The sequence below is a fragment of the Macaca nemestrina genome, chromosome 16 (genome assembly GCF_043159975.1).
Source record: "Macaca nemestrina isolate mMacNem1 chromosome 16, mMacNem.hap1, whole genome shotgun sequence".
In the NCBI taxonomy this organism is placed as follows: Eukaryota; Metazoa; Chordata; class Mammalia; order Primates; family Cercopithecidae; genus Macaca; species Macaca nemestrina.
Window position 1 is genome coordinate 85,834,293 of NC_092140.1, and position 17,355 is coordinate 85,851,647.

At 38.6% G+C, this 17,355-nt stretch overlaps 1 protein-coding gene across 1 annotated transcript in view; it reads left to right on the plus strand.

The window, feature by feature from the left end:
* LOC105491741 (E74 like ETS transcription factor 1) overlaps positions 1–17,355 on the plus strand; it is a 48,536-nt gene that overhangs the window by 26,831 nt on the left and 4,350 nt on the right. Inside the window, exons 3-7 of the mRNA XM_071081452.1 lie at positions 1,519–1,626; positions 3,009–3,176; positions 9,657–9,740; positions 10,455–10,647; positions 12,191–12,640. Of these exons, the coding sequence (XP_070937553.1) occupies positions 1,519–1,626; positions 3,009–3,176; positions 9,657–9,740; positions 10,455–10,647; positions 12,191–12,640 (1,003 nt within the window). The remainder of the gene's footprint in view (positions 1–1,518; positions 1,627–3,008; positions 3,177–9,656; positions 9,741–10,454; positions 10,648–12,190; positions 12,641–17,355) is intronic.

Genomic DNA, 17,355 nt, shown 5'->3' on the forward strand with positions numbered 1-17,355 from the left:
AAAGCAAAACCAAAAAGATGTAATGATTTTATGAAATTTGAGGCTTAGATTATATTTTGAGCTGTCATCAAAATACATAAATTGTTTCTTAGTCTTGCCAGAAAAAATTAAACTTGAATTTCATCAAGCCTCCATATATGACTACTCAGTTAGAGGGGGTATAGAAAAACATGTTAAGCTACACAATAGGAATATAGTTGGCAAAATCCAAACTGGGAAATTCTACATGAACAGCCTGATTTCTTCAACAAATAAATTGCAAAGTAAAAAAAGCTAGACAGATGAATGGCAACTCAGAAATGTATCAGTCAATTGCGATATGCAGACTTAATTTGATTTTTTTTAAAAAAAAACTGTCTTGGCCGGGCGCGGTGGCTCACGCCGGTAATCCCAGCACTTTGGGAGGCCGAGGCGGGCGGATCACAAGGTCAGGAGATCGAGACCACGGTGAAACCCCGTCTCTACTAAAAATACAAAAAATTAGCCGGGCGCGGTGGCGGGCGCCTGTAGTCCCAGCTACTCAGGAGGCTGAGGCAGGAGAATGGCGTAAACCCAGGAGGCGGAGCTTGCAGTGAGCCGAGATCGCGCCACTGCACTCCAGCCTGGGCGACAGAGCAAGACTCCGTCTCAAAAAACAAAAAACAAACAAAAAAAAAAACTGTCTTGTCTTTCCTTGCGCCACCACCATTTATGATTTTTTAACACAATTGGACTTTTTTTTTTTTTTTTGAGACGGAGTCTCACGCTGTTGCCCAGGCTGGAGTGCAGTGGCGCGATCTCGGCTCACTGCAAGCTCCGCCTCCCGGGTTCCCGCCATTCTCCTGCCTCAGCCTCCTGAGTAGCTGGGACTACAGGCGCCCGCCACCTCGCCCGGCTAATTTTTTTGTATTTTTAGTAGAGACGGGGTTTCACTGTGGTCTCGATCTCCTGACCTTGTGATCCGCCCGCCTCGGCCTCCCAAAGTGCTGGGATTACAGGCTTGAGCCACCGCGCCCGGCCACACAATTGGACTTTTGAATGCTGGTTGGCTATTTAATATTAAGGAACTATTGCTTTTTTAATTTTTTTTTTTTTTTTTTTTTTTTTTGGAAACAGAGTCTCGCTCTGTCACCCAGGCTGGAGTGCAGTAGTTCAGTCTCGGCTCATTGCAACCTCCACCTTCTGGGTTCAAGCAGTTCTCCTGTCTCAGTCTCCTGAGTAGTTGGGACTACAGGTGCATGCCACCACACCCAGCTGATTTTTTTGTATTTTTAATAGAAACAGGGTTTCTCCATGTTGGCCAGTCTCAGACTCCTGACCTCAAGTAATCTGCTTGCCTTGGCCTCCCAGAGTGCAGGATTACAGGAATGAGTCACTGTCCCTGGCCAGGTTTAGTATAATTTTATGTGTTTATAGTTTATATGTATATAAACTAAAATATTAAATGATGTATTCTGGTTCTAGAGATAAGCAGTGTATGATGTTCAGAGTAACAGATGTCTTGTGGCTAATTTAATTTTCTCTTTAAATGTGTTGCAGTTGAAGCTTCTTGTCATGACGGGGATGAAACAATTGAAACTATTGAGGCTGCTGAGGCACTCCTCAATATGGATTCTCCTGGCCCTATGCTGGATGAAAAACGAATAAGTGAGTGGTTATGGTTACGATTGTTCATGTTTATGTACTTCGTTAAGTCACTCCTGCCATCTTTCTCTATTAGATAGTAAAATCAAGAGATTAGAAATGATGTTATATATTTTTTGTTACAATCACATTTTAAGGTATAGTAGGAATTGGGATGCCTTTGCAAAAATGTAGAGTTAAAGGTGACATTTTAATTTGAGAATGAAGCCTTTGGGAATAAAAAATATATAATTTATTAGTTACCAAATAGAAGATCATGCAGAATTTCTTCTCCTAACGTATTGATCAGAGTATTCGGGTATCAAGGGCCCAAATGATTATAATTTAGTCATCTCTGTAGTTATTTATCAGCAAATAGGCAATAAGCTATTGAAAATTTTACTAACACATCATGGCATAAAATTCACTGCCACATTATTGATCTGCTTTAAATTTCATATTCTCCTTTGGGCTTTTCTGACAATCAAATTCATAAAGTAAATTATTACTAAATCATTCCAAAATATTTATTGAATATTTACTGTATTCACAGCAGCAATAATTAGGCAATAACATGAGCTACAAATGAGTAGATATTGTTCCTTTCCTCAAGCTTACAGTTTAATTTTGAAGACAGTTACTTATGTAAATAACTACAAAGCCAAGAATAAAGGCCATGAGTGATAGCAAATTGCTGTAGAAGCAGTGAGTATTCTAGCTGAGAATATCAGAGACTGGCTTCATTAAAGGAGTATTCTGACATGGGCTGTAAACAATAAGCTTTTAATAGGTAGAAGAGACAAGAACGGTCATTCAAGCTGGAGGGAATAGAGGTAAACATACAGGACACAGATCTGTTAAAAGAAAATGAATGAAATCTTTGAGATCAAGATGTTTTGGTGTGGTTGAAGTGTAAGCTTCATGGTGGGTAGGAAATGAGATTGGAAAGGTAGGTTTGGAACTAGATTACAGAAGTTTTGTAAGGCATGCTGTAGAGATGGGTTGTGCTTATGTTGTTTTTTGTTTTTCCTATGAACTATGGAAAGATATGTCAGGTTTTTTTTTTTTTCCCCTAATTTTCCAGGTATAAAGTTTTTGTGTAGAGTATGGTCAAGTCAGACTTATGTTTCAGAAAATAACTCTCACAGCAATGTGAATAATCAAGAGGAGAAACGAGACACACTGGTGATAGGAAGTCAAGTAAGAAAGACATTGAAATAGCTCAGCTGCGCCTGGACTGGTTTAGGGTATTTGATTTAGGGAAGAAGAAATTAAAAGCAGGAATAGATTTCAAGATTTTATTTCTACTTTAATCTTCTAGTCATAATAAAAACAAGAAATTTTGTCAATCGTTTTTTACTTATAATACACAGTGGACTATAATTAGTTGATTTTATTTTCATTAGATAATAATATATTCAGTTCACCTGAAGATGACATGGTTGTTGCCCCAGTCACCCATGTATCCGTCACATTAGATGGGATTCCTGAAGTGATGGAAACACAGCAGGTGCAAGAAAAATACGCAGACTCACCGGGAGCCTCATCACCAGAACAGCCTAAGAGGAAAAAAGGTAGGTGGGTTACTTCATTTAGGGCACACAGTCAAGTCTTGATGTAAAATCTAGAGATCGTTTTTACTCTACGTAGTTCTTCCCTACAGCAGTTAAAACTTATGTAAGAAAAATATTGAAGCCACAAAATGGAAATATGAGGTATTTCTTGGCCAGGCACGGAGATTCATGCCTGTAATCCCAGCACTTTAGGAGGCCGAGGCAAGAAGATTGCTTGAGGCCAGGAGTTTGAGACCAGCCTGGGCAACAAAGCAAGACCTCATCTCTACAAAAAATTTTAAGAATTAGCCGGGCATGGTGGGCACCTGTAGTCCTAGATACTTGGGAGGCCAAGGTGGAGGATCCCTTGAGCTCAGGAGTTACAGGTTTCAGAGAGCTAAGATCATGCCACTGCACTCTAGCCTGGGCAACAGAGTGAGAACCTATCTCTAAGAAATAAAATAAAAGAAAATAAAAAATAAATAAGAAAAAGAGGTATTCCTTCATAGTAGAGTCATTTCTTTTAAAAAAAATGAAATTATTGGGCCAGGTACGGTGGCTCACACCTTTAATCCCAGCACTTTGGGAGGTGGAGGTGGGCGGATAACCTGAGGTCAGGAGTTTGAGACCAGCCTGGCCAATACGATGAAACCCCGTCTGTACTAAAAATACAAAAATTAGCCAGGCGTGATGGCTGGTGCCTGTAATCCCAGCTACTTGGGAAGCTGAGGCAAGAGAATCACTTGAACCCAGGAGGTGGAGGTTGCAGTGAGCTGAGACCACACCATCGAACTCTAGCCTGGGCAACAAGAGGGAAGCTCCATCTCAAAAAAAAATTATAATAATTAAATTATTTTATACTTTAAAAATGTTTGGTCTATCTTACAGAAAAGGGATTTTCCAACTTTTTAAAGCCTCAGATTTCTATCTAAACCCTTTCATCCTTGGGTAAGAGCTAGTCAGCTTTCTTCCCAGGGGTTATTGTTTGAAAGCCTCCGGTCTGTACCGGTGATTCCAGTATAATCACTGTACCGGTGATTCCAGTATAAGACTCCAGTTGGAAAAAATACAATGGGTTGGAAATCAGCAGGTAAGTAACTGAAGAGGAGTATGTTAGGATGTGTTGAATGGGAATTTTTAATTTTTTGCCAATTAGGACCACACTTGCATTCTAAAGTCTGACACCTTTTCCATTTTATTGCCTTCTGATTCTATTCATGCTTGCTTAGTATTTTGAGTATAATGTCTTGATTAATAGCATCACCCAGTAACCTAAGTTCATGTGAAAGTCAGGGAAATTCCAAGAGCCGAAAATGAAGAGGAAAATAAAAATAGTTAACAGGAGCCGACACTGCAGCAGCTCAGAAGGGCTGAGAAGGATATACCAAGGGGTTTTGGTTTTATTGCTTATGTTGAGGCAGAAGCTTAGGTTTCTATGTTGGACTGTGCAAGATGGGGTATTGGACAGAGACCTCCACATGCAACTGGGACCCTTGAAGGGATATACCCTCTTGGGGGAAAAAAATCCACCCATTGGCGCAGACGGATGTCAAGGAAGCTTGGGTCCCATTCAGCCAGACCTCTGAGTAGAGAAATTCTGGTTTAATTTCTTTTGGGTAAATACTTAGTAGTGGAATGGCTGGATCACATGTTAAGTGTACATTAAATATTTTTCAGAATATTTTCAGAAACATTACTTTCCAAAAAATTTTTTCTTCATGTATTAAGGTGGGGCAATCATAGGACTTGCCTCATTTATTTCCTGTCTCTTGGGGATCACTGACTTTTGTTGATCAATGTCCAATTTCTTCCGTACCATTGTTTCATACATTTTTTCTGTGTTTTTAATTGTTTCAGGTGGGAAGATAAATCCATGTTGTGTTATTCCATCTTGACTAGAAGAGGAAGTTCCCACCTAGTCTTTTTTAATAGCCTTATTCTTTGACACTGTTTTTTTTTCTTTTGCTTTAAAAACTCTAATCATACTATGTAAAGTTTCTATTTAATGATTCTATTATGTGTGATTCTTAGAGAACTAATCCTAGGGTTTCCTATGTCTGCTGCTTCTCACTCATGAGAAAGTGTCTTCCTCATGTATTCTGTGATACCAAAATGTGAGTTCACCTTCAACAGGGCTTTATCTGAGGAAATCTCGTATGGCCTGGGTTGAATGTATAACCCACCTGAGCAATTCTGTAAGAGCTTCTGCCTGTTGCCCCATAGTTGTTACAGCCCTGGGGCTACGTCTTTGTTAATTGCGTGGCTGGCAATTCCTAATGTCAGTGGTAGTTTAAAATCTAGTTGTAAACCCAGGTTAAGACAGACCCAGGATTCACGGTGTTTATAGAAAAATTTGTACATAAATGGCTGATCTCAACTCACTGCATCTTCCACCTCTTGGGTTCAGGTGATTCTCCTGTCTCTGCCTCCCAGGTAGCTGGGATTAAAGGCATGCGCCACCACACCTGGTTAATTTTTGTATTTTTAGTAGAGACAAGGTTTCACCATGTTGGCCAGGCTGGTCTTGAACTCCTGACCTCAAGTGATCCACCACCTCGACCTCCCAAGTGCTGGGATTACATGGATGAGCCACCACGCCCGGCCATTTATATACAAATTTTTCTTAAATATGTAGTATTTGTTTACCCAATCAGCAGTTAATGGGATTTGGGTTGTTTCCAATTTGGGGCAGCTACAAATAATGCTGTTAAGAACATTTGTGTGTCTTTTTTTTTTTTTTTTTTTTTTTTGAGATGGAGTCTCGTTCTCTCAAAATAATTGTGCTAGGAGAAGGAAGCCAGAAGAAAAAATATGCTTCTACAGTTTACCCCCAAACAATGTGGGGGTTAGGGGTGTCAACCTCTGCAGCCAAAAATCCATGTAAAACTTTTGACTCCCCAAAAAGTTAACTACTAATAACCAACTGTTGACTGGAAACTGGAAGCCTTATTGGTAACAGTCAGTTAACACATATTTTGTATGTTATATGTATTAAATACTGTATTCTTACAATAAAGTAAGTTAGGGAAGAGAAAATGTAATATTAAGAAAATCATAGGCCGGGCGTGGTGGCTCATGCCTATAATCCCAGCACTTTGGGAGGCCAAGGTGGGCGGATCACTTGAGGTTGGGAGTTTGAGACCAGCCTGACCAACATGCAGAAACCCCGTCTCTACTAAAAATACAAAATGAGCCAGGCCTGGTGGCACATGCCTGTAATCCCAACTACTCGGGAGGCTGAGGCAGGAGAATTGCTTGAACCTGGGAGATGGAGGTTGTGGTGAGCCAAGATCGCACCATTGCACTCCAGTCTGGGTAACAAGAGTGAAACTCCGTCTCAAAAAAAAAAAAAAGAAAGAAAGAAAATCATTAAGAAGAGAAAATATATTTACTATTTATTAAGCAGATGTGGATCAATAAAGGTCTTTTTTTTTTTTTTTTTTTTTTTTTTTTTTTGAGGCAAGGTCTTGCTCTGTCACCCAGGCTGGAGTGCAATGGCAAGATCATAGCTCAGTGCAACTTGGAACTCCTGGGCACAAGTGATCCTCCCACCTCAGCCTCCTGAATAGCTGAGACTACAGGCGAGCCCCACCACACCCAGCTAACCTTTTATTTTTATTTTTGTAGAGATGGGTCTCGCTGTGTTGCCTAGCTTGGTCTTAAACTTCTAGACTCAAGCATTCCTCCTGGTTTGGCCTACCACAATGCTGGGATTACAGGTGTGAGCCACCCTGCCTGGCCAAAGGTCTTTATGCTTGTTGTGTTTATGTTGGCTAGGCTGAGGAGGGAGGAGGAAAAAAAGAGTTTGGTCTTGCTGTCTCAGGAGTAGCGCAAGTGGAAGGGGAGGCAGGAGACACAGGCACACTTGATGTAACTTTTCTTGAAAAAAGATTCCTATATAAGTGGACCTGTGCAGTTCAAAGCTGTGTTTTGTTTGAGGGTCAGTTTTATATTTATATAAAGCTCTAGAAACTACAAACTAATCTATAATGACAGGAAACAGATGAGTGGTTGCCTGTGGATTGGGCAGGGTGAGGAAGGGCGAGATGTAAGGATTACAAAAGGGCACAAAGTACTTTTGGGGTGATGAATATATTCATTGTTTTGAATGTAGTGGTGGTTTTAGTATACATAGTCACAACTTGTCAAATTATAAACACCAAACATATGTAGTTTATTATAAGTCAGTTATACCTCAACAAAGCTGCTTAAAAAATAAAAGACTAATATTCTACTTAATGTTGAAAAACTATTGGTATGATAAAGAACCAAATGGAATTTATAGAAATAAGAAATGAAATTGGGCCATGCTCAGTGGCTCATGCCTATATTCCTAGCACTTTTGGCGTCTGAGGTGGGCAGATGACCTGAGGTCTGGAATTAGAGAGCAACATGGTGAAACCCAATCTCTACTAACAATACAAAAAAAAAATTAGCCAGGCATGGTGGTATATGCCTGTAATCCCAGCTGCTTGGGAGGCTGAGGCACGAGAATCGCTTGAACCCAGGAGGCGGAGGTTGCAGTGAGCCAAGATCGCACCACTGCATTCCAGCCTGGGCGACAGAGTGAGACTCTGTCTCAAAAACAAAAAAATGAAATGAAATTGAAAACATAATGTGTGGATTAAAACATAGACTAGTCACTGTTTAAGAAAGAATTAGCAAACTCCAGTAGATTTGGTGTGAATTTAAAAATATGGAAGAGTTACAGACATGGAGAACTAAATGAAAAGGTCTACATGTTTAATCAAAGTTCCAGAAACAGAGAATATGAAAAGTGAGGAAGAGACAATATTCGAGAGATAGTGACTAAGAATTTTCCAGAATCACATTAATCCTCAGCATTGTAAATCCTGAGTGGGTCAGCTACAATAAATCTAGGCCTAAATGCGTTGTTGGTAAAAATGCAGAACACCAAAGCCCTCTCTCAAGTTCTCCCTGCTCCAAAAAAAAAAAGAAGCAAACCAGGGAGAAACTACACTACTTCAAGAGGACTGATTTTTTTTTTTTTTTTAGATTGGCAGTTTAGAAGCTCCCAGGAGAGACTGGAAGAATTAGACATTTTCAAAGAGCTGAGAAGAAATCACTGTCAACCAAAAATTCTATAACCAAGCTATAATTCGTCTGAAACTTTGTACATTGCCACCTTGAATGATTAGGAAGATATTGGAGAGGATGGATACTGGGTTGGGAGTTTTTACTGGCAGCATCTGTTGTGACTAAAGCTAGTGGAGGAAAGTAGTGGAAATAAAGACGATATCTATTTTTTTTTAAGCTGGTATATATTAATAGCATAAAATAAGGTGGGAGTTACTGAAGTCTTGGCTTCTGATACTTGTTATCATGAACACAGCCAGAAGAATCTGTCTCCTGAAGGGTTCTCTGCAGACGTCTGCGGTGATGAAAGTCGGGATACCTGGCTGACTAGCATACATTTGGCAATCTTAGAGACTGAGGAGTGGGCTTTTTGACACTTTCCTTCCTTCCTCTCATTCACCCAAATGACTTCAGAAGCGTTTTCCTATTCCGTTTCTGGGGATAGATTGTCACTGGCCTTGTGATTTTTTTTTTTAGCTGTAAAATTCTGCTTTTCTAAGTTATTGTCCTGCCCTATATTGTATTTACTTAGAATTCACCACAGTAATCCAAACCAGAGTGGCAGCCTCAAGGGTAGGAGGTAGTAACTCTTCATTGTTTCTCACCTGTAGATTGGTAGTATGTTCAGACAGCATGATCATGATCTAAACCTAAATACAAGGCAGTGGTGCTACTAGGCCGTGGTTCTAGATACTTGGCAAAAGAAGATCACAAATAGGGCTTTAGAATAGTTGATCGACCCCACTCTGAGACTATTGGGATGGACTTATTTAGACATTGATGGCGGGTAAGATAACTATTAAGTTTGTTGTGAATTGAAAGGTACAGAAAAACGAGATGTCTTTAGAAATACACAGAAGGATAGTATTTAACTATGTGGTTCACCAAAATTTTGCCTCACATATTTTCTGTATTTCTAGAGTTTGGGAAGTTTCTTATACTTGAGAACTAACTGTATACAGAAATTATTTAATAGAGAAAAAAGTTAAAAATCCACTTCTCCTACCTTAAAAAGCTGGTATAATCAATAGACAGACAGAGCTATGTGGCTTATTTTTGGAGCCCATGTTCTACCAATGTCAAAAGCATTCTCCGAAAGTTTAAGAAAGTGCTACCAGTATGGGTACTTCAAAGGCAAGCTATAGTATTTTTAATTAACTTCATTTTTACAGATATAAACTGAGGTGTCAGAGGTATCATTTCTTACATAAGTGTGTTTATGGTTTAACCTGCATTAATGTCCAAGTTTTATTAAAGTTGTTTTCCTTTTAGCAAACAGCATTTTAAGAGACCAGTATATGTGACCCATGTATAAAAACATTTGGCACTTGACCAAATAGCTGAATTGTCCATTTTTTGTCACTTTTGAAGGCAAATATTTATGCAGAGCTGTTTTTATTTCAGGGAGAAAAACGAAACCACCACGACCAGATTCCCCAGCCACTACGCCAAACATATCTGTAAAGAAGAAAAACAAAGATGGAAAGGGTACTACTGTAATTTCCGTGTAATACTTATAGGTCAAGTAACACTCAGATTGCTTTATAGCGCCTGCCTGTTACAACTAGAAACCACCAGCTCTCTTGATATACTGCAATGGATCTTATTGCTGCCACATGCGTATTAGATACATTTGCCAAATTCTTAAAGGAAAACTGATAATAAAGTAGACCAAGAAACTCATTTGAGTGATTTTCACTTACCTGTCCAAATAATCTATTCTTTTCATGTAATAATGAGACTCTTGGAAGAATTTAACCAGGTTAGATTTTCAGTTCATAGGCCCTTTAACATGTTGTCTTGAAATTCAAGCATTTTTATAACTGTTGCCCAAATTTGAAGAAAACTGTTATGGCTGACCTGCTGGCTCTAATCTAAAGAGAACAACTGTTGAAAGGAGAGAGTTCACAAAGAGGCAGAAAAAAATTATCTCAAAGTACTTTCTCCTAATTCATCACAAATCTTATGACAAGATTGCTTTGTTCACATATTTTATATGGGACTAACAAAAAGCTCTTTATAGATGCTGAAAAGTATGACCATTATACCACCCATACTAACTAAATATGTCACCAATACTAACTGAATTATGTAATGTTTTTGTATAAATATGAATGGCACTTCCAAGACTTTTAGTTGTCTTTTATGATGGTCTTTTACATGAAATTTTGGTCATTTAGAAAGAAATTGTTTTTGTTTCAGGAAACACAATTTATCTTTGGGAGTTTTTACTGGCACTGCTCCAGGACAAGGCTACTTGTCCTAAATACATCAAGTGGACCCAGCGAGAGAAAGGCATTTTTAAATTGGTGGATTCTAAAGCAGTGTCCAGGTTGTGGGGGAAGCACAAAAACAAACCTGACATGAATTATGAGACCATGGGAAGAGCACTCAGGTATGCGAAGTTTTGGTATTTTATTGTTAAGAATATCATTTCCTGAATCCTAAAAAAAAATATCAAGCTTAAATTCAGCAAAGCACCAACAGCGGTAATGCAAGTACATAATAAGAGGGTACATTTTCAGTCGGGTGCGGTAGCTCATGCCTGTAATCCCTACACTTTGGGAGGCTGAGGCTGGTGGATTGCTTGAGTTCAGGAGTTTAAGACCAGCCTGGGCAACGTGGCAAAACCCTGTCTCTCTTAAAAAATACAAAAAATTAGCCAGACATGGTAATGTGCTCCTGTGGTCCCACCTATTCGGCAGGCTGAGGTGGGAGAATCACCTGAGCCCGGGAGGTTGAGGCTGCAGTGATCGAGATTGCACCACTGAACTCCAGCTTGGGCAACCGGAGTGAGACCCTGTCTCAAAAAAAAAAGAGGGTGCATTCTCAAACATGAATTGCAGGTATGATATGTTAGTTATTATGGTAGAATAAATTAGTGCTTCAAGAGTACTAGACATCATGAGAACTTTGAACAAGCGTAACATTTTATTCTTAGGCTCACTTTTAGTTCATTTTTTGGTGACTCTGTCATTTATTTTTCAAGATATGCATGTATTTGAGACAGATTTATTGAAAATAAGAATGATCTGAATGACTTAGGGGATAGATATGGATATTAAATTTGGCAATCTTAAACTATAATCCTTTAATTACAGTTTTTGGATTTTTTAACATACATTTTTTAGGTTCTTGATTTTATTAAAATAGATGACAAAAAGTTGGATCACTTCTATTGCATATCATTAAGTTTTATACACAAAAGTCAATTACATTTACTGAATCAAATTTAAACTGATACAGTTTGCCTAGTAGGAACATTTCTAGAAAGCTGCGGAGGAGAAACAATTTATTGAGGCTTTTCGTAGTTTTGATGATCTTGGCAAGCTGTCAGAAAGGGGCCGAGTGTGGTGGCTCGCTTCTATAATCCCAGCATTTTGGGAGGCTGAGAAAGAAGCATCGTTTCAGCCTGGGAGTTCCAGACCAGCCTGGGCAACGTGGCAAAACCCAGTCTCTGCAAATGCAAAAATTAGCTGAGTGTGGTAGCATGCGCCTGTGGTCCCAGCTACTTGGGAGGCTGAGGTGGGAAGATTGCTTAAGGCCAGGAGTTCAAGGCTGCAGTGAGCTGTGATCATGCCACTGCACTCCAGCCTGGGCAACAGAGCAAGACTCTGTCTCTAAATAAATAAGTAAATAAATTAGCAGAAAGAGAGAGGAAGAAAAATGAAAGACCAGAAGATTTCACATACTCTATCAACAGTCCCCCAATCAGCATTAGTTTTAGATTTAGTTGGTAATAAGAACTTATCTCTATCTGTGCATAAATGTATGTTTATCTTATATGAAATAACTGCCCTTTATTTAGAAGTTCTTTTCTCATTAGTTTGATTCCAACTTTAAAGTTTTGTTTATGATTAGGGAAATTTGATTTTGTTGAATATTTTAATTGATGTTTGATTGAATAAAATATTGATGAAATTGTCTGCTTTGAATAGGTACTATTACCAAAGGGGTATTCTGGCAAAAGTGGAAGGTCAGCGCCTGGTGTATCAGTTTAAAGAAATGCCAAAAGATCTTATATATATAAATGATGAGGATCCAAGTTCCAGCATAGAGTCTTCAGATCCATCACTATCTTCATCAGCCACTTCAAATAGGAATCAAGCCAGCCGGTCGAGAGTCTCTTCAAGTCCAGGGGTAAAAGGAGGAGCCACTACAGTTCTAAAACCAGGGAATTCTAAAGCTGCAAAACCCAAAGATCCTGTGGAAGTTGCACAGCCGTCGGAAGTTTTGAGGACAGTGCAGCCCACGCAGTCTCCATATCCTACCCAGCTCTTCCGGACTGTTCATGTAGTACAGCCAGTACAGGCTGTCCCAGAGGGAGAAGCAGCTAGAACCAGTACCATGCAGGATGAAACATTAAATTCTTCTGTTCAGAGTATTAGGTGAGAAAACCAAACTACTGATGCTTATCACTTCAATATGTTTCTGACCAGAGACATTATTTGTTAAGTGGGTCAGGATTCAGAAATGAAAATAAAAGTATATAGATTTCAAGCCAGAACTCTTGGTTACCAGATTTTTCAGGAGCAGTATATATTACGTCAGTCCTCTAATTATGCCACTGGTCCCTTTATTTACATTTTGACATTGTTGACATTCTGTCAGTTTAAGTACAGTTCACTATACCTTTGTATAACTGGATTGATCCATATAAGAAGTTATCTAGATGTGAGAAAATCCAGGGAATGGTTTCAAATCTTTATTCAGGCCAAGTCAGAAGCTTCAAAAATTCAACGTAAATTGACATATTAGGACATTGAGTGTGCATGGAGTTCCAAGCAATAAATGTTGTTCCTTGGAAGATCCTATCTTGGAACAATTCTAAAGTTCAAATAGGAGGGGAGGCCAAGAATCTAAGATCCTCTTTTTCAGGCCTTTAGAGTGGCAGAAGTCAGAAAAGTAGGGTTTGTTTTGTTTTTTGGTTTTTTCCTTTTCGGTTAAATCAGATTTGCCTCAGAGCCCCAGGAAAAGATGCTAAACAAATTGACTGAGAGAACCTGTCTGCCTTGGACTGATCTTCAGCAGAAATTTGGGACTAGTTTCAGCTGATTTAGAATGGGGGTATGGGAGGAAGGCAGAAAATTATATGGATATTTGTAGCATTTTTCTGTTTATACTGTCATGAATTTCTAGAACATGAATTATAATAAAATCTAGCAGCCCTTTCAAAGCCAATACAAACTACTATTTGATTACTTTTATTAGCAAACTTCAGTCTTACATTTTTCTATTCCAGAATATAAATGTGGAGGTTTTGCTCAGTTGATCTTGAAGTAAGGTAACATTACCTAGAATCAAGGCAGACTTCGATGATTCAGTCTTCTTTGTATAGACAATTTAAAATGTTTGACCTTGTGAAAATATTCTCTTAAATCTTCAGTTGATTTGCGAGGAGTGCAAAGATGACCTTTAAATTTTTAATTGGCTGCTGCTACATCTTTAACTGTTTTTAAAGGAGTATATCTTGAGTACCCTTATCCGAAATGCCTGGGACCAGGAATATTTTGGATTTTGAACTGTTTCAGATTTTAAATCGTTGCATTATACTTACCCAGCACATCATCCCACATCCAAAAATCTGAGATCCAAAATGCTCCAGTGAGCATTTCCTTTGAGCGTCATATTGGCACTCAAAAAGTTTCATATTTTGGAACGTTTTGGATTTCAGATTTTCAGATTTGGAATGCTTAGTGGGTGCTTATTTAACTCTTACTGTCTGTATTCTTCCCTTAATGTTTTATATTTCCTTAGGCCCTGTGGGTTACACGTGATGACTGGGTGTCTAGTTGGGAGTGTGTGGTTCCTCCCATTGGTTGCTAGGCTGTTTGTTGTTTGCATTTGTGTTGATAGGAGACCTATAATGGCCACAGCTGATTCCATGGAATTTTTTAGCACCTGTATTCAAAATATTCTTTTCAGACTGTGAGAATAAAACCAAAACAAAAACTCTTCCTTTGAAAGATACTAAATTGTAGATATTTTAGAGCAGGTTTTTGTTTTGTTTTGTTTTGTTGTTTTTTTGTTTTTGAGACAAAGTCTAGCTAGCTTTGTTGCCTAGGCTGGAGTGTAATACCATTGTAGCTCACTGCGTCCTTCTGCCAGGAGTCAAGCAATCCTCCCACCTCAGCCTTCCTTATAACTGGGACTACAGGCATGTCCAGCTAATTTTTTAGTTTTTTGTAGAAATGGGGTTTTACTTTGTTGCCCAAGTTGGTCTTGAACCAAGTCCAACCAAGCAATCCTACCACCTCGGCCTCCTGAAGTGCTGAGATTATAAGTGTGAGCCACTGCACCTGGCTTAGAATGGTTTTTTATTAGGACAAGTTCTGGTTTTGTTATTTCTTATATTTTTTGTTTGAATTTTTGTAATTACCCAACCTTTTACTATGAAAAATTTCAAAGTATGGAAAAATTCAGCTAGTACTATGAACACGTATTTACTATCCACCTAAATTCACAAATTGATAGCATTTTGCATTATTTGTTTTCTGTTTATTTATACTCTTTTTTCTCTTTGCTATATCTTTCTTGATTTTTGATGACTTATTAATAAAATCAGAGGCTTTTAACTTTTTTCCCTGTGGTTGAGAGAAGATGGAATATATATGATTATATATATAATTAGATAAATTATTAATATAACAACAAGAGCTGACACTTATAGAGCAATCTTTGTATTTCATACACTTTACGTATAGTGAGGTATAGAATCCTCATAGCTCAGTGAAGAATAGATAATATCCCCGTTTTATAAATGTGGAAACTGAAGCAAGGAGAGACCAGGGAACTTGGTCACATCTAGTAGATGGTGAGATAGTATTTTAATGTAAGTTGTTTAGCTGCAAGCAGTGAAGTTAATGACTTGCTACACTGCCTACTGATTTACATAAATCACAGGAATTGTCAGTTATTTACAGTAAAGCAGCAACATCTTAATTTTGTCCTTCACTCATTTATTTTTATTTCATGTGATTGCATGCATCTATGACACCTGAGTAGATCCTCAACAAAAGCTAAATGTTGTATGGTCTGTGTTAGTTTCAGAAATTTTGGTAAATTGTAAATTACCAATATTTTTCCAGTTGTTTACAAGCAGCTTAGGAGATTTTTTAAAAGTAGTCATCTATAACAGAATCTGTATTACATAATATAACCAGACAGTTTAATCATTAACTAAGAAAAAAGTAATTTTAAAATTCTGTGGTTAGCAAATACTTCATAATATTTTATTTAATCTCTGAATTTGTATTATTGAAAATTGTTTTAGAATTTGTTCCAATAAGCCAATATATTTGCATTGTAGATAGTATAGATAAGTATATGTATTTTGTGACGGATGGCAGTCAGATGTCTAAAAGAAAAGGACTTTTTTTTTTTTTGAAATTGAGTCTTGCTGTGTAACCCAGGCTGGAGTGCAGTGGCGCGATCTTGCTCACTGCCACCTTCGCCTCCCAGGTCCCGGTTCAAGCAATACTCCTGCTTCAGCCTCCCGAGTAGCTGGGATTATAGGCACGTGCCACCATGCCCAGCTAATGTTTGTATTTTTAGTAGAGATGGGGTTTCATCATGTTAGCCAGGCTGGTCTTGAACTCCGGACCTCGTGATCCACCCACCTTGGACTCCCAAAGTGCTGGAATTACAGGCGTGAGCCACCACGCCCGGCCAAGAAAATGACATCTTTTTCTAATTTAAACAGAAGCATCGAAGTCTTAGTGGTAGCCCTGATTAGCAATATGGAAAATTTCCAAGTACATTATTGCTTGTGTCATACCTTAGAGAAGGAAAGAAGAATGAGAGAGGCGTATATTGAAGAGTTGTAACTGCCTGTTGTTTAAGGATAGAATAGTAAATACTCATCTTTAGTACTTACTAAAGATGAAGTTGCTCAGGACTTAAGTGGCGGCAGTCTGTTGTAATGGTTCGGCGGCACATCGGCTCTGCAGTCAGATGGCCTCTCTTCTTCTCTAATTGGTCGCCTTATTCAAGCTGTTACAACCTGTTTGTGCATCAGTGTTTTCATATGTAAGATGAGGATAATAATATTTGTAGGGTGACAAGGTTATACATATCATAAGGTTATGCATATTGATGTAATCTGTGTGCTATATATGCCAAATATCTATGCGTATGTTATGTAAACTCTTGTCATGGGAAGCCCTTGGGACTTTTTTATTTAAAATGGTATCTGGGCTTGGCATGGTGGCTCACGCCCAGAATCCCAGCACTTTGGGAGGCCGAGGTGGGTGGATCATGAGGTCAGGAATTTAAGACCAGCCTGGCCAATGTGGTGAAACCCTGTCCCTACTAAAAATACAAAAAAATTAGCTGGGCATGGTGGCGGGTGCCTGTAATCCCAGCTACTCGGGAGGCTGAGGCAGAGAATTGCTTGAACCTGGGAGGTGGAGGTTGCAGTGAGCTGAGATCGCACCATTGCACTCCAGCCTGGGCAACAGAGCGAGACTCCATCTCAAAAACAAACAAACAAACAAACAAAAAACGGTATCTGGCTATAGCGTCAGGTACTATACCCAGAATCCCATCTCACCCCAGATTTCCCTGAATCAAATGGGCAAGAGAGCTTGGGTGGCCATCTAAGTTTGGTAATCCGTATCCTGTGTGAATGGGCGGCTCTAGTCATCCTGTGCCTTGATTCCCACTTCTTTTGAACCTGTGCTGAATTGCTCTGGGTCTTTGTTTCATCTTTCCACCAAGCCAACTTGTTTTTCTCCTCCACTATTTTATTTCTCATATGTGGGAAACAGACTGCATAACTAACTTTCAAAATGTAGCTTTAATAATCTAGTGGTAATATGTAACGCTTGGTTTATGGAGACTAATCTAGCTGTTAGTTGTTTGAAATAGCAAGTATCTTTCATTAAATAACTTTACAGAATTCAGAGAAACAGTTGACATCCAGATGCTGAGATTTTTCAATGACATTTGTTTTATACTGTATTAATAACCATAACTATAAATTTTAGAGCGGTGAACTTTTTAAATTAGATTGGCTCATAATATCATTTATGTAACTTTCTCTTCAATGAATGGGATTAACAACCTACACAAACTAGATTTTTCATTAAAGGATTTTATGTTA